This window comes from Staurois parvus, unplaced genomic scaffold (genome assembly GCF_062004578.1).
Source record: "Staurois parvus isolate SC_StPar_1 unplaced genomic scaffold, SC_StPar_1.0 ptg000223l, whole genome shotgun sequence".
Classification (NCBI taxonomy): Eukaryota; Metazoa; Chordata; class Amphibia; order Anura; family Ranidae; genus Staurois; species Staurois parvus.
The window spans coordinates 599,279-624,825 of record NW_028318019.1 but is presented as its reverse complement, the minus strand read 5'-3'; the positions used below and the strand labels follow the sequence as shown (position 1 = coordinate 624,825).

At 46.6% G+C, this 25,547-nt stretch overlaps 2 protein-coding genes across 2 annotated transcripts in view; one reads left to right on the top strand and one right to left on the bottom strand.

Annotated features, from left to right (window-relative positions):
• The window catches only part of LOC149460642 (uncharacterized), a 108,760-nt gene that overhangs the window by 31,657 nt on the left and 51,556 nt on the right, over nucleotides 1–25,547 (top strand).
• Nucleotides 5,991–21,062, bottom strand: LOC149460643 (uncharacterized). Its single transcript, XM_089679384.1, has 2 exons — nucleotides 20,974–21,062; nucleotides 5,991–7,348 (listed from the first exon to the last, which is right to left on the bottom strand). The coding sequence occupies exons 1-2, from the start codon at nucleotides 21,035–21,037 to the stop codon at nucleotides 6,270–6,272; spliced, it is 1,143 nt and encodes a 380-aa protein (XP_089535510.1). The 5' UTR covers nucleotides 21,038–21,062; the 3' UTR covers nucleotides 5,991–6,269.

The following is a 25,547-nucleotide window of genomic DNA, read 5'->3' as shown; positions in this document are numbered from 1 at the left end:
GTGCCTGATGGCCTTTATAAGGAGGCTCATCCCTTTCTCTGGTTGCTGGATGATCTCTAGCTCCCCATGCCCTGTTCCTGTGTTTCTGACTTGTGATCTCCTGTTACCAATTCAGCTTGCTCCTTGACCTGTCTACTCTGATTTACCCCTGACTTCGGCTTGGCTTACGGATACTCTCTTTCTCACTCCTCTGTGTATGACCTCGGCTTTCCCATCTGACTACGTCTGCTCTGATTCCCACCTCGTACCTGACCGTAGCTTGAACCGACTACTCCGTAAACATCCAAATCCTGGAAGGGCTTGCATACCATGCACAGCTGCCTCCTGTCTGCAGACCTATCTCCGTGCACCAGCTGTGCTTCTGAGTGGACCACCAACCAGCACTCCTACAGGCGACCTGTGCAACTTTGGGCCTTGCTCCAGCTGTCCCACTTTCAGGGTAGTCTGGAACTTAGCCGCAAGGGAAGCCCTCTCTCCATTGGCCTCCATCACCAGGTACGTGATAGGAGTAGTTAAATTTGCTGTTTCCACCTGAATTCCTAGTTGGGCAGTGAATGGGGGAAGTATGGATGCTGCAGAATTTGTGGGCTGCTAATCGGGATTTGCAAGCACATCCGGAAGGACACCATGGGTTCTACAGGCCTGTGTGCGAATTCTTGGTGGCTGCTGGACACTACTTGTGCTCGCCACTGCACCAGCTTGTACTGCACCTGTGGGACTTGCCACATCACCAAGTGATACTCCAGTGCTGGTATGTGAAAGACCAGGATGTACTAGGCCGCTGGTGCTCTGTTGTTTCCTTAAATGGTACAGTCTTTTCCTTCATTTCACCAATTTGTGCTTCTAATTTCCTCAACTTTTTTTGTTTCCTTTTGAGTAGGAACATGACCAATTCTAGTCCTTTCTCATGGACAAAATTGAAAATATACGGTCCCGAAGATACATAAAAATGCCACAAAACCACCGGGCAGACCCATAGTAAACGGCATACAGTCAGTGGGGGCTAGATTGGGACATTACATAGATGAATTTTTGCAACCAGTGGTAAAAAGTACTACAGCATATTTACATGATACTAAACATCTGATTCAGGTGATGGAGGAATTCAAAGGAGGAAGAAATATTTATTTAGCAAGTGCGGACGTATCTTCCTTGTATACAATCATAGGGCATGAGGATGCTATAGAGGCAGTTGGATGGGGGCTCAGGAAGTACAGCCATCTGCCTTGGACTCAAAGAAAGTTTTTATTGGAATGTCTTGAATTTGGTTTGAGTCACAATTACTTCTGGCATGAGCACAACAAATATGAACAAAATAGGGGCGTAGCAATGGGTGCCCGCTTTGCACCAAGTGTAGCCAATATATTTATGGCACACAGGGAAGAAACGGAGGTATATCAAGAGTATCCGAAGGAGTTAAAAGTGTGTAAAAGATATATAGATGACGTGATTATTATTTAGGAAGGAGAGGAAAGCACCTTATTGAAGTTTTTAAACAAATTGAATGAAAATAATAAGAATATCAGACTTACATGGGAACATAGCAAGGAAGAAATACAGTTTTTAGATTTAAATATTAAAATTATAAATGGAAAATTTTTTAACTAAAACATATTTTAAAAGTGTGGATCGTAATGGATATATACCAATGGGGAGTTGTCATTTCCCCCCTTGGTTGTTTATCATCCCAAAGGGTCAGTTTGTGAGAGTCAGGAGGAACCGTACCCTAGTTAGTGATTATTTGGAAGTTGGGATCTAGATTTGTGGATAAAGGGTATCCTAAGGATATGATCACCCGGAGTATAGTAGAAGTGGGAAATAGGGATAGAAGTATATTCTTACAAGATAATAAGAAAGAAGAGAATACAGAGAACAACCTATCAATAATCTTAGATTTTAATATCCATTACAAAAAAATAGAATTTTTAGCAAACATTGGGGTATTTTAAGGGCAGATCCCATTTTAAGAGGTGTTTTACCAGCTGTTCCCAAATTTGTGTATAGAAAAGCACCCACGGTGAAATCAAAGGTGGTTAAGAGTGTATTAGATCCTCCCAGTCAGAATAAAGTCACGTTTTTACCCATGCAGAAATTGCTACGCCTGTATAGCCACTAGAAGATGAAATACCAGACGTAAGAACTGTATTGCTGATACTACTGGACAAGAGTTCATCATTAAAGACTTCATTTCATGCACAACAGAGGGGTAGTATACTGCTTAGAATGTGAATGTGGATTACAATATATTGGCAGAACTAAAAGAGCGCTATGGAAGAGACGCAGGGAGCACGTTCAAAACATTAGGAAGGGTTCCCTAAGCACAATGTCTCTAGGCAATGTACCACACATCACAACAAGGATCCCAGTAATATCAAATTCTGGGGGATAGAAAAATGTAAGAGACACTGGAGAGGCAGTAATACAATTAGATCCCTCAGCCAAGCCGAGTCACGTTGGATTTATTATATGAAAACTATGGTCCCTAGAGGGTTGAATGTTGAGTTTGATCTCAATTGTTTTATCAGTGATTTTTAATAAATATTTTAGTTTTTAGATCGTTGGCTGTCTATATATTTTTTATACATTTTATTATATATTCCATATATATTTTATTTTTTATTGTAATTGTATTTATGGAATTATGTTATTTATTTAGGTATCAATCTATGTTCATGTGTGGGTATACTGCATACACATGTGGTCATTTTTATTTTATTTATATACTTATTTTTTATTTATCATTTTTTGTCTTCAAAAGGTGTTCTGAGAGTTTTTTACATCGACATGGGTATACTTATATTTTTACGTATATAGTTATTTATTTTTATTCTTATATACACTTCATCTTTCTGGGGAGTGTATATGTTAGAATACATTTATTTCCACCTGGTTTATTCCCCTTTTTTAAATAGTTAATATTAGTAGAATTTATTTAGAGTTGTTTCAATAATAAAGGTTTTTTTAGTGATCATTTTGGATCCTGACTGTGTTGGGGTTTTTAGCTGGATCTAATGTCTTTTTCCTGGGTATGGAGGTTGGTTTATTATGAACATATATATATATATAATACTGTTTTGGCTTCCATCCAATGGTCACGGCTAATTATTAGCCTGGGAGGCCAGGTATGCGCCATATCTACATTTTTAGGCCTCTAGAAAATGGCCACGTGTCTGTTATCAGCTTGGGAGGCGGGATATGCGCCAATGCCAATATAAAAGGAGCAGCTGTGTCTACTTGGCGATACCCCGAGGAAGTCACGAGACTACGTGACGTAACGCGTAGGTAACACCGATATGCAGCTTCCGGTATGAGTGACGCACGTCCGGTGGAGGACGCCATCTTAGTACACCCAGGAAGTACCACATGGATGCAGCATACCCACATATAGCAGGAGGAAGGGACTGCAGGTTCATGTGAGTGTACTTCCTATGTTTAAATAAAGACTGCATTATTAATAATACTACACTATGGAGGATCTTTTTATCACTCACTGGGATTGTGAGTAATATACCCTACAGAGTATCCTTATAAAAGGCAGAGGAGGAAGCATTTGGAGGCTGAACAGGAGACCATTTATGATCCTTGGCTTTCTGGAGAGGTATTAGCCGGAGATATAAAGGATCCAGAGTGATCCTGAATACCTGTTGGGTCCTTTTGGGTCGCAGGAAGGAGGTGAGGAGGCACTGCAGCTGCAGTGGATTTAAAGTGTGCCGGCACTTGCATGAAGTGTTCACGTTTAACACATTGCCTGGTGTTTTATCACGTTTTATCACCACTTGTTACTTTATGGACTTATTAGTACTTGTTATAAAAGGTTTTTTGATTGCTATCAAGGACACTTAACACCAGTCTATTTATTATGTGTGTTTATCACCATTTTTAGGTCACTAAGGTGACCCATACACTAGTATTGTCCACGTTGTTATCACGGTTCTGATTAGCACTATATTGTTATATGTATATTTTGGTTTGTTGATTTATTAGCACTTTATGAGTGTTTGGTTACACATTTATTTTTATTCACTTTTGTAGTTAGCGCTGCACCATTCATTTTCAATTGTTTTCTTGATCTGATTGGTATTATCATTGGGTGTTGGCCGCTATTGGTTAGGGGATTTCCGTATCAGTGCAGGAGGATTTTTAGTTTTTCTTTTTACCCCCCAATAAGTACTGACCCCGGTCTGATCTGTCTACCCCGTTATAATTGAATTCTCCCCCCTCCATCCTAGTTTATATACTCCTCCAGCCTTCCCATAAACCCCTCCCCCAGCACAGCAGACCCCCATCCATATACAGTTGTGACCAAAATTATTCAACCCCCAATGCTGTAAAGGGGTTTAGGGACTATAGTGTACATTTGGAATTGTATTCAGAATCAAATCCTACAAGGACGTTGTAACTACCCAAATGCAACTAAAATGACATCAATTGTTTATGTAATACAGTAGTAAATGGTTCTTATGTGGTTTCTTCATTGCCACAATTATTCAACCCCTTAAAGACTACCACTCTGAAGAACAGAGGTTCATACAGGTGCTTTCCATCAGGTATTGAAAACACCTGTGGATGTCACCGAGCAGCAATCAAGCATAATAAGCACCAATTAGGCAGCTTTAAAATGACTGTGATACTCAGCTCCTTCTAGACATTTACTGGTGTGGTTACAAACATGGTGAAGGCAAGAGAATGGTCCAGGAAGACAAGAGAAGAGGTGATTTCTCTTCACAGGAAGGGCAATGGCTATAAGAAGATTGCAAAGATGTTAAACATACCAAGAGACACCTTAGGAAGCATCATTCGCAAATTCAAGGCAAAGGGCACTGTTGAAACGCTACCTGGTCGTGGCAGAAAGAAGATGCTGACTTCGACTGCTGTGCGCTACCTGAAGCATAGAGTGGAGAGAAGTCCCCGTGTGACTGCTGAGGAACTGAGAAAAGATTTGTCAGATGTGGGTACAGAAGTTTCAGCCCAGACAATAAGACGCACACTGCGTAATGAAGGCCTCCGTGCCAGAACTCCCAGGCGTACCCCCTTGCTGTCTCCAAAGAATAAGAAGAGTCGACTGCAGTATGCCAAAAGCCATGTGGACAAACCACAAAAGTTGTGGGATAGTGTTCTGTGGACTGATGAAACAAAATTAGAACTGTTTGGGCCCATGGATCAACGCTATGTTTGGAGGAGGAAGAACAAGGCCTATGATGAAAAGAACACCTTGCCTACTGTGAAGCATGGTGGAGGGTCAATCATGCTTTGGGGCTGTTTTGCTTCTGCAGGTACAGGGAAGCTTCAGCGTGTGCAAGGTACCATGAATTCTCTTCAGTACCAGGAGATATTGGATGGAAACGTGATGCAGTCCGTCACACACCTGAGGCTTGGGAGACGTTGGACCTTTCAACAGGACAATGATCCCAAGCATACCTCCAAGTCCACTAGAGCATGGTTGCAGAGGAAAGGCTGGAACATTTTGGAGTGGCCATCGCAGTCACCAGACTTAAATCCGATTGAGAACCTCTGGTGGGACTTAAAGAAAGCAGTTGCAGTGCGCAAGCCTAAGAATGTGACTGAACTGGAGGCCTTTGCCCATGAAGAATGGGCGAAGATACCCGTAGATCGCTGCAAGACACTTGTGTCAAGCTATGCTTCACGTTTAAAAGCTGTTATAACTGTAAAAGGATGCTGTACTAAGTACTAAGATTGAATGTCACTTGGGGGTTGAATAAAACTGATAATGCTGTGAGCACAGAAAAGACATTTGTGGTTATTTCATTATAACTGTTATGTTATATTTGTCTGACCTACAAGTGCCTCTTTAATGTAAATGTAAGCAAGATGACTGAATGATCAAAAGCAATGTCAAACTGGCCAAAACACTCAATTTCAGTGGGGGTTGAATAATTTTGGTCACAACTGTAGGTGCAAACCATCTCTAGTATATAGGCTGCACCCCAATGAGAGTCAGCCCAGTGCTCTAGGTCAGGACTTCATTTTTATTCTTCTCCTGCCATCAATGGCTGACCCGGTCCCACACTTCATCCATGTCTTTGGGGACCTCTGATCTCCTTATGAACTGTTTCTTCCATGATGAAGATCAGCCATGGAGTATATCTGAGGTGTATATCAGGGTGTGCTTCTTCCCCACATGAGAGCTGGGATGTCCAGCAACATTCATCTAGAATACATTTCCCGCACTCAAGGCTCTAATACACCTCCAGGGTTGTGTGGGACCCCTGAAGTACAGGAAGACAGGACTTCAGTGAGGAACATTTCCCTCACTCAGGACAGGAAAGTGGCTTCTCCTTCATGTGCAGTCTCTGATGTCTGGAGAGATGGGACTTTTGTGAAAAACATTTCCCGCAGTCAGGACAGGAATACGGCTTCTCCCCTGTGTGAGATCTCTGATGTTTGTTAAGACTGGACTTCACTGAAAAACATTTCCCACACTCAGGGCAGGAATACGGCTTCTCCCCTGTGTGAGATCTCTGATGTATGTAAAGATGGAACTTCACTGAAAAACATTTCCCACACTCAGGACAGGAATACGGCTTCTCTCCTGTGTGAGATCTCTGATGTGTGTTAAGACTGGACTTGTCTGAAAAACATTTCCCACACTCAGGGCAGGAATACGGCTTCTCCCCTGTGTGAGATCTCTGATGTATGTAAAGATGGGACTTCACTGAAAAACATTTCCCACACTCAGGGCAGGAATACGGCTTCTCCCCCGTGTGAGATCTCTGATGTCTGTAAATACTGGACTCATCTAAATAACATTTCCCGCACTCAGGGCAAGAATACGGCTTCTCTCCCGTATGACGTCTCTTATGACTTTGAAATTTGGACTTCACCAAAAAACATTTCCCGCACTCAGGACAGGAATACGGCTTCTCCCCCGTGTGAGATCTCTGATGTGTGTAAAGATTGGACTTCTGTGAAAAATATTTCCCGCACTCAGGACAGGAATACGGTTTCTTCCCCGTGTGAGATCTCTGATGTATGTAAAGATTGGACTTAACTGAAAAACATTTCCCGCACTCAGGACAAGAATACGGCTTCTCCCCCGTGTGAGATCTTTTATGCCTATTAAGAAGGTATGTAGAACTGAACCTCTTCCCACACTCGGTACAGGAGAAGCTCTTCCCTGTTGGAAGGCCGGCCCGGTCCCGCACAGTCTGAGGTTCCTCAGGATACGAGGAATCCGATGGTCCATCTACACTGGGTGGTGCCGGATGGACGTTGGAGGGAGCCGGGTTTCCTCCTGGATTATACTGTGTGATGTCCTCATCTTCTACTTTCCAGTCTGGAGACAAAGTGAGACAATCCTCGGAGGTTTTCCTCATTTCCCGGCCATGGACTAAAATACAAAGACAAAGAGGATTACTAGACAGGAGCTGATTGGTTCCCCCAAACCAGGACTCCGCCCACATCAGGCAGCTTGGTCTCTGAGGAGCTTACAATTCCACCCTCAAGGGAACTAGGAAATGGCTCCTCTGATCTCCTACCAGGTCATTTCTTTATTCATGGACCTTAGTCAGAGAGTGAGGAAACAACCAGAACTGTCTTTTATAGGAGGGACAGTGATGAGGGGATTATAGGACGAGGGTCCCCACCCCCTCTATCACTCATCGCCATCTTCCCAACACAAGAAGTACTGCACTTCCTTATTTAGTCCATGATTTAGTCATGAAGAACAGCGGGGCTGAGCCCCACCAGAGGTCAGAGAGTGAGGATGGGGGAGAACAATCAAGATGAAGACTGAACTGATCCTGAAGACCACCATCATTGAGGTATTGACTCCTCCCTCATTATCACTTTCTGTTTAAGGGTCCACAGTTGGAGGATGTTATCACATTATTATCAGCATGTAAAAGTCTGTGCTCCAATCACATCATCCGATATAAAATGTCCAGCTGGTAGGAAATGGGGGGAACAAAAGAGAATCCATATTATGTGTATATATAGCAGTGGGGGGAGGGGGAGAGCAGAAGTCAGGAGTATGTAATGTACAACATAGAGTATATAGTGCAGGGGTCAGGAGTATGTAATGTACAACATAGAGTATATAGTGCAGGGGTCAGGAGTATGTAATGTACAACATAGAGTATATAGTGCAGGGGTCAGGAGTATGTAATGTACAACATAGAGTATATAGTGCAGGGGTCAGGACTATGTAATGTACAACATAGAATATATAGTGCAGAAGTCAGGAGTATGTAATGTACAACATAGAGTATATAGTGCAGGGGTCAGGAGTATTTAATGTACAATATAGAGTATATAGTGCAGGGGTCAGGAGTATGTAATGTACAACATAGAGTATATAGTGCAGGGGTCAGGAGTATGTAATGTACAACATGGAGTATATAGTGCAGGGGTCAGGAGTATGTAATGTACAACATAGAGTATATAGTGCAGGGGACAGGAGTATGTAATGTACAACATAGAGTATATAGTGCAGGGGTCAGGAGTATGTAATGTACAACATAGAGTATATAGTGCAGAAGTCAGGAGTATGTAATGTACAACATAGAGTATATAGTGCAGGGGTCAGGAGTATGTAATGTACAACATAGAGTGTATATAGTGCAGGGGTCAGGAGTATGTAATGTACAACATAGAGTATATAGTGCAGGGGTCAGGAGTATGTAATGTACAACATAGAGTATATAGTGCAGGGGTCAGGAGTATGTAATGTACAACATAGAGTATATAGTGCAGGGGTCAGGAGTATGTAATGTACAAGTTATATAATATAAGGATCAGGACTCACAGTATTAGTATTCTGTAATCAGTGGAAGTTTAACGGTTTACTGTAGACAACATGTAGAGGTGATCTGGGATTAAACCATCAAGAAACAGGTTAGATTGGAGGTGAGCAAATCCTTGGACAGAGGGGTGGACGTGGTATACTTGGACAGAGGGGTTGCGGTGGACGTGGTATACTTGGACAGAGGGGTGGTGGTGGACGTGGTATACTTGGACAGAGGGGGGGCTGTGGACGTGGTATACTTGGACAGAGGGGGGGCGGTGGACGTGGTATACTTGGACAGAGAGGTGGCGGTGGACGTGGTATACTTGGACAGAGGGGTGGATGTGGTATACTTGGACAGAGGGGTGGCAGTGGATGTGGTATACTTGGACAGAGGGGTGGCGGTGGACGTGGTATACTTGTGTGATGGATTTGGTAAAATGCCTATTTCGTTTCCTATTGAATATATATATTTTTTATACATATTTACTTTTATACTTTAATACTATTTCTTTCTTCATATTTATAAATGTTTAGTATGAATGCATATGTTGTGTGAATATTTTCTGCCTGCTGGGCTTTGTGGTACTTTAAGAAATTCTTGCTTAAGAAATGTCTGCTCACAGGCACCGATCCCCCCTCCCCCCTCCCATCGTGCCAACTTGAGACAAAGGAATGTTTTCTTTCTATAAGATAAGGCCTGGAAGAAGATCACACCTATACCATGACGGAGATTGTTTTCGTGTGGAAATGACCAATCAAAGACTAATATAATGCTTATGCTGTTGTCACATGACTCTCACATCATTTTACATATATAAGTTCACTTTCTCATTATAATAAACTAGAAGTGTTCATAGACTGAACTTGTGTGTCAGTGTGAGACTCTTCCAGTGTGCGCACATTCCAAAGCTAGCTAGCAAAGATTAATTAGGACAGGAGCAGATAATCAACGGACACTTTTGGTCTTTATCTAAATCAGCTGGTGCCGAGAAGCCCGGGACATGAACCCGCGAACAGCCGACCTGGCAGGGCGTGAGGAATCACTCACAGGACTGGGAGAGCCTGATCAACTCTCGGAGCATGGTAAGATATATTTTGCTATCTTACCAGTGCTTATCCTGTCCTTGTTGATTCATTCCTGTGCCTAATACGGCTGCTTAAGGTCATTAAAGGCAGGTAACATTGATTGCCCGGAGATTATTTGAACTTTACCTGCATTGATTATCTGCTGTCTGGTTTACGTTGTTTGTGTTCGTTTTTATGTGTCAGTCTTGAGGTGGAAGAGGAGTGGACCTACTGAGGGTTTTGACACATAATTTCTCTTGGGTGTGGTAACCTTGTGTGTTGACCACAAGGGGAGGTGTCGTGTACACGTCACGGTAGTGTGGCAGCGGGGTGCCTTAGCCATGTTTGGGGCTAGGAAGAATTACTCAGTGATCTGTACTCATAGCCCACCAAGATAGACTGCTATGTCATGTCCTAAATGTGTGTCTTTGTGTTAGGATCCGCCAGGCGGAGCCCTCCGTCTGCCAGCTGGTAGACCTACCCAGAGCGTGGGGTCTAAGCCCGGGCTGTGCTTTCACCAGGGCCCCTGATGGTGGGGATGGACTTGAAACAGTCCCGGGCCAGGTCACGACCTCTGAGCGGGCCACCAGCGGCCGAGGAGGCCTCCGGGGATGTATGTAGGTACCAGGAGAGCCAGCTGTGAAGAGGATGGCGGCCCCAGCAGGGTGGTACGGATAGTGGCCCCGTGGGGTAAGCGGGGTACCGAATCGGCGGGCTAGGAGTAGTCGGGTCACACGCAGGGTCAGCCAGGTAAATCAATCCGTAGGAACAGTCGGGATAAGCCGAGTCAAAACGCAGGAGCAGGCAGAATAGTCAGAACAAAGCCGGGTCAATCACAGGAGCGGGTAGAATAGTCAGAACAAGCCGGGTCAATCTCAGGGGCAGGCAGCGTAGTCAGGGTCAAAAAACAGGGTCACAGCAGGAGCAGGTATTCAGGATCACATATAGACCTTGCGGCAATTTGTGACAGTGCAGGGCATCTTTAAATAGTGCGCCCTGCACTGTCATTGGCTGGCTAGGACGCGCCCCCGGCTGTCATTGGACGCCTGAGGCGCGCCCGCGGTTTCTACTGCGCATGCACGGCGTCCTGTCAGCCGCGGCTCGCCGGGACCTAGTTCCTGTGTCCCGGCGTGATCTGCCGCCAATGCGCATGCGCGGGGGACAGAGCCGCGATTGCGGCAGACGGAGCCGGGATCCCTGACATTGCCCCCCCCCAACGGGCACCCTCCGGGAGCCCCACTGATCTCTCCACCGCGGGTGAGCACGACAAAACTCCCGGATGAGCCTGGGCGCGTGAACGTCCTGGGCGGGTTCCCAGGAGTTCTCCTCAGGACCATAACCCTTCCATTTTATCAGGAACTGAGTCTGGCCCCCCCTCCTTCGGCAACTGAGGATAGTCTCCACCTCAAATTCCTCCTGGTCACCTATGGCGATTGCCTCGGGAGGTCTGGATTCTCGGTCTGGGAAGGGATCCGGTCTGGACGGCTTCAGGAGAGATACATGAAACACAGGATGTATTTTGAAAGTCTGCGGAAGCTCGAGTTCGTAGGCCACCTCGTTGACCATTCGTTTAACAGGAAATGGGCCAATGTACTTGGGTCCCAGCTTCTTTGAGGGGCACAGCATCTTCAAGTTGGCTGTTGCCAGCCAAACCAGATCTCCTGGTTGAAGCAGTAAATCTCCTCTTCTCTTTCTGTCGAAAGCCTTCTTACTGTCCTCCTGGGCCTTAGCGATGGCTTCCTGAATAGTCTTGTTGTTGACGGAAAAGAAGTTCAAGATGTCTTGCGACGCCGGTACCAGATTTTCAGGCATTAGATCAGGGAGGAATGTGGGGTGATACCCGTAATTAGAAAAGAATGGCGATTGACCCGTAGCTGAGTGACTTGAGTTGTTGTATGAGAACTCCGCAGAAGGCAACAACGTCAGCCAGTCATCCTGGAGATAGGAGGTGTAGCATCGTAAATACTGTTCCAGCGTTTGGTTGGTCCTCTCGGTTTGACCGTTGGTCTGCGGGTGGTAGGCGGATGAGAGCGACAGCTTGATTCCCAGCGCTTTACATAGGGCGTTCCAGAACCTGGAGGTGAATTGCACCCCCCGATCCGACACAATGTCTTCGGGGACTCCATGAAGCCTTACCACTTCCCGAATGAAGATCCGTGCCGTTTCCGGTGCCGATGGGGTCTTCTCCAGGGGCACGAAATGCGCCATCTTCGAGAAGCGGTCGACGATCACCATTATCGCTGTGTGGCCTTGGGATGGTGGGAGTTCGACCACAAAATCCATGGCTATCATTTGCCAGGCCCGCTTGGGTATAGGTAATGGATGTAACAATCCCCATGCCCTACTCCTGGAGGGTTTGTTCCTTTGACAGGTGGGACACATCCGGACGTAACGCTCACAATCCTTGATCATGTCCGGCCACCAGAACGAGCGCCGTAGCAGTTCTAGAGTCTTCGTCACCCCGAAGTGACCTGCCATTGGATGGTCGTGGCAATGCCCTAGGATTAAGGTTCGCACCTCTTCTGGGACCATGATTCGGTCTTCCTTCCAAAACAGGCCACCGTGGCTCTGGAGGGGTGACCCAGACGGAACGGGTAGTCTTACCGAAGCATCAAGAAGCCGGGAGCGCAGTTCCGTTTGTAGCGCGAGGAAGCTTCCAGAAGGCAGGATGGTGTCTGGTACCGCAGCGTCGTCGGGGTCCTCAAACATGCGGGACAGGGCGTCTGGTTTGGTATTCTTAGTACCGGGTCGGTACGTTATATGGAATGAGAATCGAGAAAAGAAAAGAGCCCATCTCGCTTGGCGTGGTCTCAGTCGTTTTGCCGTCCTTAAATATTCAAGGTTTTTGTGATCTGTAAATATTAGGATTGGGTGAGTGGCCCCTTCCAGTAAATACCTCCATTCTTCCAGAGCGGTTTTAATGGCCAGGAGCTCCCGATCTCCAATGTCATAGTTGCGCTCCGCTGGTGTCAGCTTCCTGGAGAAGAACGCCACAGGGTGCAGTAGTTCCTTGGTACCATTCCTTTGGGACAGAACCGCTCCTACCGCGTTTTCGGAGGCGTCTACTTCCAACACATATGGGAGCGAAGAATCCGGATGGCAGAGAATGGGAGCAGAGGTGAACAGTCTCTTGAGCTTATCGAAGGCCGACTGAGCTTCGGAGGTCCACTTAAAGCGGACCCCTTGTTTCGTCAGTTACGTGATCGGGGAGACCAGGCCGGAGAAGTTCCTAACAAATTTTCTGTAAAAGTTAGCAAAGCCGATGAAGCGCTGTACCCCCTTTTTGTCGGCGGGTATTGGCCAATCTAAGATCGCCGTGACCTTCTGGGGATCCATCGCGACCCCCGCGGAAGAGAGAACCAGTCCCAGGAATGTGATCTCGTGCTGTTCAAAACAGCACTTTTCAGCCTTAGCGTATAGCCCGTGTTGGCGCAACCGTTCTAAGACCCGTGACACGTGACCCCGATGAACCTCCAGTGAGGGGGAAAAAATTAGGATGTCATCCAAGTAAACTACCACGAAAATATCAAGAAAATCGCGAAAAACATCATTGATAAAATGCTGAAAAGTCGCCGGGGCATTACAGAGCCCGAACGGCATCACCAAATATTCGTAGTGACCGAATCTTGTACGGAACACCGTTTTCCACTCATCCCCCTCCCTGATACGAACAAGGTTATAGGCCCCCCGCAGGTCTAATTTAGTGAATATCGTTGCTGATCTCAGTCTCTGGAGGAGCTCGGGGACTAGGGGTAAGGGATAACGATTCTTTACCGTAATTTTATTTAGGTCACGATAGTCTATGCAGGGCCGTAACGATTTGTCCTTCTTCTCTACAAAGAACAACCCGGCCCCGGCTGGGGATGTGGAAGGACGAATAAAGCCCTTCCGAAGGTTTTCGTCGATATATTCCCTCAGCACCCCCGATTCCATTTCGGACAAGGGGAAGATACGGCCGAAAGAGATTTCCGACCCGGGTAGGAGGTCAATGGGGCAGTCGTAGGGACGGTGTGGAGGTAGAACGTCAGCTCCCCGCTTACTAAAGACGTCCAAGAAGTCATGATAGGCCGGAGGAATTACCTGGGATAGATTGGTGTCTCCGTCCAAGCACAGGAGGAACCGGGGAACCATGGGTCCTGTGACGTGGCAGTGACTCAAACAATAGGGTGACCAAAAATGAATCGTTCCCTTTTCCCAGTCAATCTGGGGGTTATGGGCCCTCAGCCAAGGGAGCCCCAGAATGACTGGAAAAAGGGGGGAGGCGATGGCGTCAAAACGGAGGAACTCCTGGTGATGGTCTGCCATAGTGGTGAAAATGGGTGGTGTCTCCTGGTCCACCACCCCAGATTTTATACTGGACCCATCTGCCAAGAAAATGTTGAACCCCCTTTCTTTGGTCTGGAGAGGGATTTTTTGCCGGTGGGCAAAAGTCAGATCAATAAAACAGCTACAGGCTCCTGAGTCAACGATCGCGGTCACCGACAATATTCCTCCGGGGAGCTGTAAAGACACAGGAATGGCCAGGTAACTAGACTGATCATCCCTGCCTGCAGGTAAGGAACAAGAAACGGGCGTGGACTTACTCGTTTTTGCAGGACAGGAGCGCACCTGGTGACCAGCTTCCCCGCAGTACAGACACAGGTTCAGTGAGCGCCTCCTCTGGCGTTCCTCGACCGATAAGTGGGAACGGGCCAGTCCCAGTTGCATGGGTTCCGAGTTGTCTCCCATCTCCGTGTTTCGCGGATGGTTCCCTGGGGCTGGAGTTGTATCTCTTGATGGAATCCATGCCACCCTTTGACCCTGGCCGCTCCTTTCCTGTCGACGTTCCCTTAGTCTACGGTCAATTTGAATGGCCAATTCAATCAATCTTTCCAGGGAGTCAGGTAGGCCTACTCGTGCGAGTTCGTCCTTGAGAGGCTCAGACAGTCCAATGCGGAACTGGTGACATAAGGCCGCATCGTTCCATCTGGTGTCTCCCATGCTACGCCTAAAATCGGACGCGTATTCTTCCGCTGCCCGGCGGCCCTGTCGCAGAGAGTATAGGGTAGCCTCTGCGGAAGCAGCCCGCTGAGGGTCGTCATACAAAACGGCCATGGCCTGAAAGAACTCGGTCACGGAGTCAAGATGGGGGTCGCGCCTCTCCATCAGACGGTGGGCCCAATCCTGGGGCTCATCCTGAAGGAGAGAGACTAGAAACCCCACCTTGACGGTCTCGGAGGAGAATGTGCGAGGCTGCAAGTCAAAATATAGTGTGCAAGCGTTCCGAAAGGCTCGGAAGCGGCTCCGGTCCCCACGGAACCGCTCCGGCAGGGGAACGCGGGGCTCAGGAGCTAAGGGTGTGGCAACCGCTCCGGATACCGGGGTAGCGGGAGGTTCCACAGACGGGGAACTCTGAGCAGGGGGAGTCTGGGGGGCTAATGTCTCCATGCGGTCTTCCAGTCGGGCGCAGCGACTGTGGAAGTTCTGGAAAGCCTGGGTCAAAGTTGCCAGGTGCTGGCAAATATCCTCTAGGGACGCCGGTCCACTTCCTGGCTCTGTCATGGCCGCAAGGTACTGTTAGGATCCGCCAGGCGGAGCCCTCCGTCTGCCAGCTGGTAGACCTACCCAGAGCGTGGGGTCTAAGCCCGGGCTGTGCTTTCACCAGGGCCCCTGATGGTGGGGATGGACTTGAAACAGTCCCGGGCCAGGTCATGACCTCTGAGCGGGCCACCAGCGGCCGAGGAGGCCTCCGGGGATGTATGTAGGTACCAGGAGAGCCAGCTGTGAAGAGGATGGCGGCCCCAGCAGGGTGGTACGGATAGTGGCCCCGTGGGGTAAGCGGGGTACCGAATCGGCGGGCTAGGAGTAGTCGGGTCACACGCAGGGTCAGCCAGGTAAATCAATCCGTAGGAACAGTCGGGATAAGCCGAGTCAAAACGCAGGAGCAGGCAGAATAGTCAGAACAAAGCCGGGTCAATCACAGGAGCGGGTAGAATAGTCAGAACAAGCCGGGTCAATCTCAGGGGCAGGCAGCGTAGTCAGGGTCAAAAAACAGGGTCACAGCAGGAGCAGGTATTCAGGATCACATATAGACCTTGCGGCAATTTGTGACAGTGCAGGGCATCTTTAAATAGTGCGCCCTGCACTGTCATTGGCTGGCTAGGACGCGCCCCCGGCTGTCATTGGACGCCTGAGGCGCGCCCGCGGTTTCTACTGCGCATGCGCGGCGTCCTGTCAGCCGCGGCTCGCCGGGACCTAGTTCCTGTGTCCCGGCGTGATCTGCCGCCAATGCGCATGCGCGGGGGACAGAGCCGCGATTGCGGCAGACGGAGCCGGGATCCCTGACACTTTGAGTTAATGTTTGCCATTCATAACAGAAGGTTGGGGTTTGTTAAGGGTTAAGGAAAGTCTGGACAGCAGCCTGTGAAGTGTTTTGGATTTCTGTTAAAAAGGACAGACAAGGGGGGAGGAGATGGGTCAGACGCTGATAAGACCCCTAGAAAGGAATGTTACCATGTGACCTGGTTGCACAGAGAGAAGAGGAAAAGTATGTGGAATTAAAGATAAGGAGGTTTAGGCTACAGTCAGAGGAATGGCAGGAAAAAAAAAGAGAAGAAAGATGTCTTAGTTGACAAAAATTTGCTGAAGACAGCAAGAAGTTTGGTAAAATGTAGCCAAAGTTATCCACAAAGAGCAGTGGACAGAACAGGTATTGCAACAGGGAAAAAAAAAAAAACTTTGTGTACCATTAATGTGTTAAATATTGAAAAGGAACATCCACCACCCTTTTCCCTGCCCTTCCAGTTCCTTCCCAGCCCAGTGCACTTCCTGACGGCAGCCATCTTGCTGCACCTGCATTGTCACTTCCTGCCCAGCCCAGTGCATTTCCTGATGGCAGCCATCTTGCTGCACCTGCATTGTCACTTCGTGCCCTGCCCAGTACACTTCCTGGAGACGGCCATATTGGTACACCAAATTAGACAACTGGAAGGCCAACCTCTAGTGAGCCGCCTCTACCCAGTGTGTCCGGTCTTACAAGTCAATGGTACATTCTACGTACCGCCGGATGTGCTGAGCAGAATCCCAAGTTGTCTATAGTCCACAGGACCCGAAGATATTGGACGTTTAAAAGGTACCCCCAATTATGGTGGAACTGAAGCCTGGAGCGCCCCTACCCAGGAAACCACAGTACCCACTGAAACCAGCGCAATCTAAGGCCATTTCAAAGCAGGTCAAGTCCCTTTTGGCAAATGGTGCACTCATACCTTGCACCTCTCCATGCAACACACCTTTGTTCCCGGTAAAAAAAAAAGAAGACACCCAAAGGAGAATCAGAGAAGTACAGGATGGTACAGGACCTCCGAGCAGTGAATGAAGCCACTGTCTTAGAGACACTTATCGCCCCAAATCCCCACACTTTACTCACAGGGGTACCTCCAACAGCAAAATACTTCAACATGGTGGACCTGGCAAATGCATTCTTCAGCGTTCCCTTGTATCCTTCCTGCAGATACTTCTTCATTTTTACCCATGAGGGGCAGCAATACACCTGGGCAGTTTATGCCACAAGGGGCGCAAAATTCTCCAAGCCAGTTTGCCAAAGCCATGACCCCCATACTGGACACGTGGCAAAAGGAACATTCGGCAGTGGTCCTTCTTGAATTTGTGGATGACTTTCTCCTCTGTGCTGATGACCTGCCCACGGCTGAAGAAGCCTCGGAGAGTTTACTATGTTACTTGGCACACCAAGGCTGTAAGGCCTCTAAACCGAAGTTGTAATGGTGCTCTACAACAGTCGTATTCCTGGGCCACTGCCTCTCACATGGAACAAGGCATCTTACGGAGGAAAGAGTTAAGGCCATCCAGAACTTGCCACTGCCGCTAGGCCAAAAGCCATTCCACGCCTTTCTTGGCCTCATATCCTACTGTAGGTCATGGACTCCTGATGCTTCTTGGTTTATGCAACCACTCTACAATGCTCTCAAGTCTGAGCCCTTCCATCTGTCCAAAGAGGCCGCCTCCAACTTTTTGGCTCTAAAACGCTTACTTTCTTCAGCCCCAGCCCTAGGTCTACCAGACTACGAGAAACCTTTCAAACTGTTCGTGTCTGAACGCCAAGGCCATGGCACAGGAGTATTGGCCCAGTCCCATGGTGACTGCCTACGACCCGTAGGCTACTACTCATGCCGTTTAGACCCAATGGCTAGAGGAGCACCCTCGTGTCTGCGTGCAGTTTTCGCTGCTCAAGCTCTGCTGGATAAGACCTCTGATATCGTTCTGGGACATGAACTTGTCCTCCTGGCGCCGCATGACATTGCTGCCATTTTAAACCAAGTCCAACCTAAACATTTGTCCACAGCGAGCCATATTAGACTACAGTGTTCCCTCCAACTTCCTGATAACGTCACTCTCCTACGTTGCCAAACCCTGAATCCGGCCACTCTCCTCCCAATTGCTGAGGGGGGTAATGAAGGTAATGCAGAAAGTGGAGAGGATAATGGAGCCACTGAGCCTCATAACTATCTTGAAGTGATGAAAATGGAAACACCTCTGCAGGATCCAGACTTCACTTTCTTTGTTGATGGTTCCAGATATGCAGATGATGGAGGCAAATATTATACAGGATTTGCGGTCACTACTGCAGGCACAGTCCTACAGGCAAGAGCCCTATCGCCAGCAATATCTGCACAGGGAGCTGAACTTCAAGCACTCACAACAGCATGCCGGATGGTGGAAGGAAAAAAAAAAAAGGTCCAATATCTACACAGATTCTAGACACGCCTTCAGGGTGGCCCATGATTTCGGATCTATATGGAAGGCAAGAGGATATATGACTGCGGCAGGTACATCCATAAGACATGGAGCAGCCATTGGACGACTGCTGGAAGCACTCCTTCTACCCACTCAAGTGGCTATTCTGAAGGTAAAAGCTCATGGGAATCTAAACTCCCAAGAAGCCAAAGACAATAATCTGGCAGATTTGGCGGCAAAACGAGCGGCCATGAAACCACCAGAAATAGAAGGAGAGGTGACCGGAGAGTGGGAACCAATATTCACCTTACAGACCTTATCTGTGGATAGAAGCTACCTCAAGGAACTCCAAGAAGCAGCAAGTTCAGAAGAAAAAGAAAGCCGGAGAAGAGCTGTTCTCAAAAACAGTCTGTTTGATTGTAACAAGAGGCTTTGTTTATCTATATATGGTCAATGGTGGAGAAGGATCTGGGGGGGTCAATAATGGAGAAGAATCTGGAGGGGTCAGTGGTGGAGAAGGATCTGGGGGGGTCAATGGAGAAGAAGGATCTGGGGGGGTCAATGGTGGAGAAGGTTCTAGTAGATCACAAGCTTAATAATGGCAGCAATGCAAAGCTGCGGATTCCAAAGCGAGCAAAATCATCTCTTGTATTAGGAGAGGTATAGACTCCAGAGAGAGATATCACCTCCCCTCCCCCCCTCCCCCCCGGTACAAATCATTAGTAAGACCTCATCTTGAACATGCAGTTCAGTTTTGGGCTCCAATTCACAAAAAGAACATTGGGGAACTGGAGAAAGTACAGAGAAGGGCAACCAAACTGATACGAGGCATGGAGGAGATCAGCTATGAGGAAAGATTAGAGGAACTGAATGTATTCTCTACTGAGAAGAGGAGATTAAGGGGGATATGATCTCCATGTATAATACATAAGGGGGGATATGATCTCCATGTATAATACATAAGGGGGGGGATATGATCTCCATGTATAATACATAAGGGGGGATATGATCTCCATGTATAATACATAAGGGGGGATATGATCTCCATGTATAATACATAAAGGGGGGGATATGATCTCCATGTATAATACATAAGGGGGGATATGATCTCCATGTATAATACATAAGGGGGGATATGATCTCCATGTATAATACATAAGGGGGATATGATCTCCATGTATAATACATAAGGGGGGATATGATCTCCATGTATAATACATAAGGGGGGATATGATCTCCATGTATAATACATAAGGGGGATATGATCTCCATGTATAATACATAAGGGGGGATATGATCTCCATGTATAATACATAAGGGAGGATATGATCTCCATGTATAATACATAAGGGGGATATGATCTCCATGTATAATACATAAAGGGGATATTATCTCCATGTATAATACATAAGGGGGATATGATCTCCATGTATAATACATAAGGGGGGATATGATCCCCATGTATAATACATAAGGGGGGATATGATCGCCATGTATAATACATAAGGGGGGATATGATCTCCATGTATAATACATAAGGGGGATATGATCTCCATGTATAATACATAAGGGGGGATATGATCTCCATGTATAATACATAAGGGGGATATGATCTCCATGTATAATACATAAGGGGGGATATGATCACCATGTAGAATACATAAGGGGGGATATGATCTCCATGTATAATACATAAGGGGGGATATGATCTCCATGTATAATACATAAGGGGGGGATATGATCTCCATGTATAATACATAAGGGGGGATATGATCACCATGTATAATACATAAGGGGGGGATATGATCTCCATGTATAATACATAAGGGGGGATATGATCTCCATGTATAATACATAAGGGGGGATATGATCTCCATGTATAATACATAAGGGGGGGATTGCTGTAGGAAAGTCCTGGATCCTTTCTTGGATACACAGAATATAACTGGATGTAACATTTATAGGGAAAGTTGATCCAGGGAATATCCGATTGACTCTCGGAGGATCAGGAAGGAATTGTTTTCCCTGCAGGAGCAGATTACATCGTGCTTTGCTGGGTTTTTTCCTTCTGGTGGATCAGCTGTGGGTGTCGGATTATAACTTTTATTTTTAATGGTACAACTAGATGTACTGTCTTTTTTCAGCCAGACTAACTATGTAACTATGTAGGTCCCACACCGCTGCCTCCCATCTCCTGAGACTGCACTCAGTGACTTGGGTCTGAGACACTACAGACATATCCCTCCACCCGGCACAGCCAGCAGACAACAGAGAAGGTCCCCTGGAAGAGAAATCCAGGAATACAGGATGGGGAACACAGCTCAGGAAAGTGACCAGGGGATTACAGGCTGATATCACCCAGTCCCCGCCCTACTCTGGACCAATCAGTGAGCAGTATGGGTGGAGGAATGGATTTAGTGTTCATGACCCACCTGTGCTGATCTCTGTAGGAGTGTCCTCCTCTATAAATGTCCCCGTTATTCCATCCTCCTCCATAGACTGCTGATCATCCCTCACATACGCCTCTTCTTCTTCTGCTTTCATCTCAAATTCTATATCGATTGGATCTCCACTCTAAATCAAGGAAATGAGAGAAAATATCATCTGTAAAATATAAGGTCACATAAACATCCACACATCATCTCCACAAGTCCATGTTCTAGATGCTCCATCCCACCAACCTTGCAATGGGGAGGGATGGTGTGACCTTCCTGTGTGGAATCCCGGGAATACAGAGGACGGCGACATCTCTCTGGTGGGTTCCTGTAGCTGGATGACTCCACCATGGTGTCCTGGTATAGATCTTTGTGTTCTTTTAGAAGCTCTGACTCCTCCATCACCCCATCCTCATCCTCCTCCTCTTTTATCTCTTCTTTAACTTCAACTTTAGGATCTCTCAGGTTTCCACTCTGAATATATAATAAAAATGACATCAATGGTAACAATGCAGATAATGTACAGATCCTAATGATACTATCAGTGATTGTTCCTCATCTACCTGATGATGGTGAGGGATGGTGTGACCTTCCTGTGTGGAATCCCGGGAATACAGAGGACGGGGACATCTGTCTGGTGGGTTCCCATGACTGGATCCATCTGTAGGAAACACACACACTGACTGAATCCATTGTTTCTATGTGTTTATCAGATGATGGGGGATCTAGGTGGATCCTCCGTACTGCTCTCTCCTTTACAATAAAGTCTCCTCTTACCCGGTGATGTGAGGGGCGGCTGATTGTCCATCATGACGTCCTTGTAGAGATCCTTGTGTCCTTCTAAATACTCCCACTCCTCCATGGAGAAATAGACAGTGACACCCTGACACCTTATAGGAACCTGACACACACAATGATACAGTCATCATCCAGACACATCCCTTGTCCGTTACTGGAGAATGTCCCAGAATTCCCGGCACCGCTCACCTCTCCTGTCAGCTGATGGACCATCATGGTGGTCAGTTCCAGAATCTTCTGCTCTTTCTCCCTCTCAGGTATCAGAGAATGAGATGGAGGCACCATGGTGAGGCTCTGGGTTCTGCTCCATCCTCCTGAGATTGGCTCCCCACTAGACTTCTTTTTTACAACATAATCCTACAGATCAGGAGACAAATAAAACAATATCAACCACCTGACATCATCTAAATGTGTGCAAAAATAAAATGGTCTATTGACCAGAATAGACAAGAGTGATGTCATGTGACCTCCCAGAATCCTCCTCACCTCTCCGGTCAGGTCTGTGTTTTATTAATAAAGACAAGAGTGATGTCATGTGACCTCCCAGAATCCTCCTCACCTCTCCGGTCTGGTCTGTGTTTTATTAATAGAGATGAGAGTGATGTCATGTGATCTCCCAGAATCCTCCTCACCTCTCCGGTCAGGTCTGTGTTTTATTAATAGAAATATAAGTGATGTCATGTGACCTCACAGAATCCTCCTCACCTCTCCGGTCAGGTCTGTGTTTTATTAATAGAGATGAGAGTGGTCATGTGACCTCCCAGAATCCTCCTCACCTCTCCGGTCAGGTCTGTGTTTTATTAATCGAAATATAAGTGATGTCATGTGACCTCCCAGAATCCTCCTCACCTCTCTGGTCAGGTCCGTGTATTATAGAGATGAGAGTGATGTCATGTGACCTCCCAGAATCCTCCTCACCTCTCCGGTCAGCAGGTAGATGATCTCCAGGGTGAGGTTTAGTATCTTCTCAGTCATGTGACTCCGGTCCTCCTCCATCCTCATTGGTGCCATCATGTGATCTATACAGGTCTCCTTGTAGACGGATAACTTTGGGAAATGAAAGTAAGAATGATTTGGATGGTATTGGTCACACAATAATAGGATGTGGATGTGAGGGGGGAATAGGAGGGTTGCTGGACATTGAAGAACTACTCCCCCCATGGGAAGACATTTTGTTTGGACTGTTTAGTGTTTACTACAATTTTGGGGTCCGGGGCCCCTTTTCTCTGTTGGGTTTGTTTGGTCTCTGAACTGGTTTTGATGAGTATTAGATCTGCAGACAAGGAATGATAAATCTGATCCTTCCTATGACTAGTCTGCTCTGAGGCAGTGCTGTGAGGTCAATGTCGGCTCATCATGCAGGGATGGTCACTTTACATCACCCGACGCCCGGGACATGTAGTTCTGGGGGCCGGGCAAGTATTGTGTTTAATCTTTATCCCTGCTGAGGGCAAGCCGCAGGGCTCTCCTTTCAGGTGCCAGCCTCTGCCACCCCATGTGTGAACCTCTCCTGTACCTACTATGCTTCCCCGGCTCTGCTTGCCCATCTGTGGGCCCGGGTCAGTGATGACGGAGGGTAGAGGGGATGGAGGAGAGCGGACACATTCACTCCCTTCTTGTCCTGACCCAGAAGTGATGTTATGACAGATTTCCCGACCATCGAGGCCGGCAAAGAATGTAATGCGGTGCGATGTGCTCTACATTACATCCAATGGAGTACAGGGGAGACATTGGGGGTCTTTTAGACCCTGGATGTCTCAATAAAGAGAACCTCTCATCAAAAATCATCTCATAGAGGACTTTGTCCCCTTAAGTAAAAATGTTTTTTTTTTATTGTAAACAATTAAAGTTACACCCAAGTACATAACTCCTCCCCTTAAAAAATGTTGAGGCTCCCCACCCCCACATATATGCACACCCAAACATAAGAGCACACGCTGGAGGGCCTACACGTGATAACATTGATTGTGATACACGTTACATATCGCCGGTCACACCAGAATGAGAGGATAATTCTAGGAGCAGACCTCCTCCGTACTCTATACTGATGACCTAGAAGGGGCTATAAATGTGTCACCTATAGATAATACCGGGGACTAAAGGTTGTCACCATTTCAGCTCACACAACTTAAGGTTTGACATGTTGGATATCTATTTACTCGCTGCAACCTCGGCTTTTATATTTTTACACATAAATGGGTCATTTATTGCTTTTTTGTGCCCTGAAATTAACTTGGGTGTATTTTTTGCTGAAATTTGGCATTTCCTAGACTTTGTTTTAATATTTTGTGACATAAAAAAATAGAACTGCCGCTATTTTCTCTAAAGTCTCTACTTTCAGAAAATCAATATTTTGGGGGTTTTGTGTCATCTTTAGGGCTAAAATTCTTTTTTAAATGTGCAAAAAATGCAAAAACAGCTCGGAGTGAAAGGGAGAAAGGATAAGCCGGACACTCCCCTTTCCTGAGGAGCAGCCAATCGGTTCTCATTACACTGCAAGGTCTCTCCCCTCCCTGCTAGTCCCGGTGCGGTGCTGGAGACAGGCGGGGGAGGGGAGGAGGAGATAAACAGCGCAATGTTACACATATTACACATTTAAGTTGCTATAAAGCCCCTTTCATTTTTTTTTGTTTACAAACGATTTTATTTTTCAAAGAGTAGACGGAAAATAACAGTACAGCGTCAAACAATGTGTACAGTATTAACAAGGCGCACTTGAATCGTACAATTCAGAAAGACACCATCATATAGAAAGGGTAAAAAAGAAGAGAAAGGAAAGGAGAATAGATCCTAAGTACATCAGAAATATAAAGGAAAAGTAGACTGAATGATATATGTGTGAACAGGACACGTCAATCAACCTTCACATGGAATGCCACTATTCATGTAGTAAATGTCTCTGAACCTTCCATGATTCCCATTTTCTATCAAACAAGTGCATCTTGTCCAGTAAGTTATAATGAATTCTCTCCATGAGCATCACAGCATCTACTCTATGTAACACAGAGGCCAATGGTACAGTGATAGATTCCCAATGTAGGGCGATAGCCCACAAAGTAGAAATACAAATAGTATGTATCAATGTCATAACATTATCAGGAACCCCCCGGGATACGAGCTCCCAATAGGAAGACTGTATAGTCAGACGTACCGGAACACCCACCAGTGAAGTCACCAACTCAGATATCCTGCCCCACACCAAGGATAAAGTTGGGCAAGCCCACAACGTATGTACCAAAGTACCGGTGAGGCCGCAGCCCCGGAAACATAACGGGGACGTTTGTGGGTACAAAACGTGTAGCCTTGACGGGGTATAATACCATCTGGTTAATACCTTGAGGGCCGTCTCACGGACAGAAAGAGATTGAGAGCTCTTACATATGTTATCCACCATGGAATCCCAATCCTCATCCGAAAAGGTGATACCACTATCCTCCTCCCAGTTTTGTCTCTATAAAGGAGGTGAGGGAGAGAGACTGACCAGGAATTGGTGATACAGATCAGAGATAAGACCTTTGCCCAAGAGAGTCACGGCTAATACGTTCAGAAATCGGAGATGAAGGTGTAAGGCCAAAATGCGAGTTAAAAAATGTCTAATCTGTGGATAACGATGATATTCACGAAGCAGAACATCAGAAAGTACGCACATCATATCAAAGGGAATATAAGATCCTCCACTTTGACAGTCAGACAACCTAATAAAGGATCTATCGTACCACCAACGAAACGCCTGAGGAGAAGAAAATGCTGTACTAAAGTTAGGGTCACCAAAA

Excerpts from the sequence above, each read along its gene's own strand:
- LOC149460643 (XM_089679384.1), bottom strand. The coding sequence starts at position 21,037 with ATGGAGGAGGATGGAATAACGGGGACATTTATAGAGGAGGACACTCCT. Across the intron at positions 7,349-20,973 it reads TCCTACAGAGATCAGCACAG|TCCATGGCCGGGAAATGAGG; the intron begins GTGGGTCATGAA and ends TTTGTATTTTAG.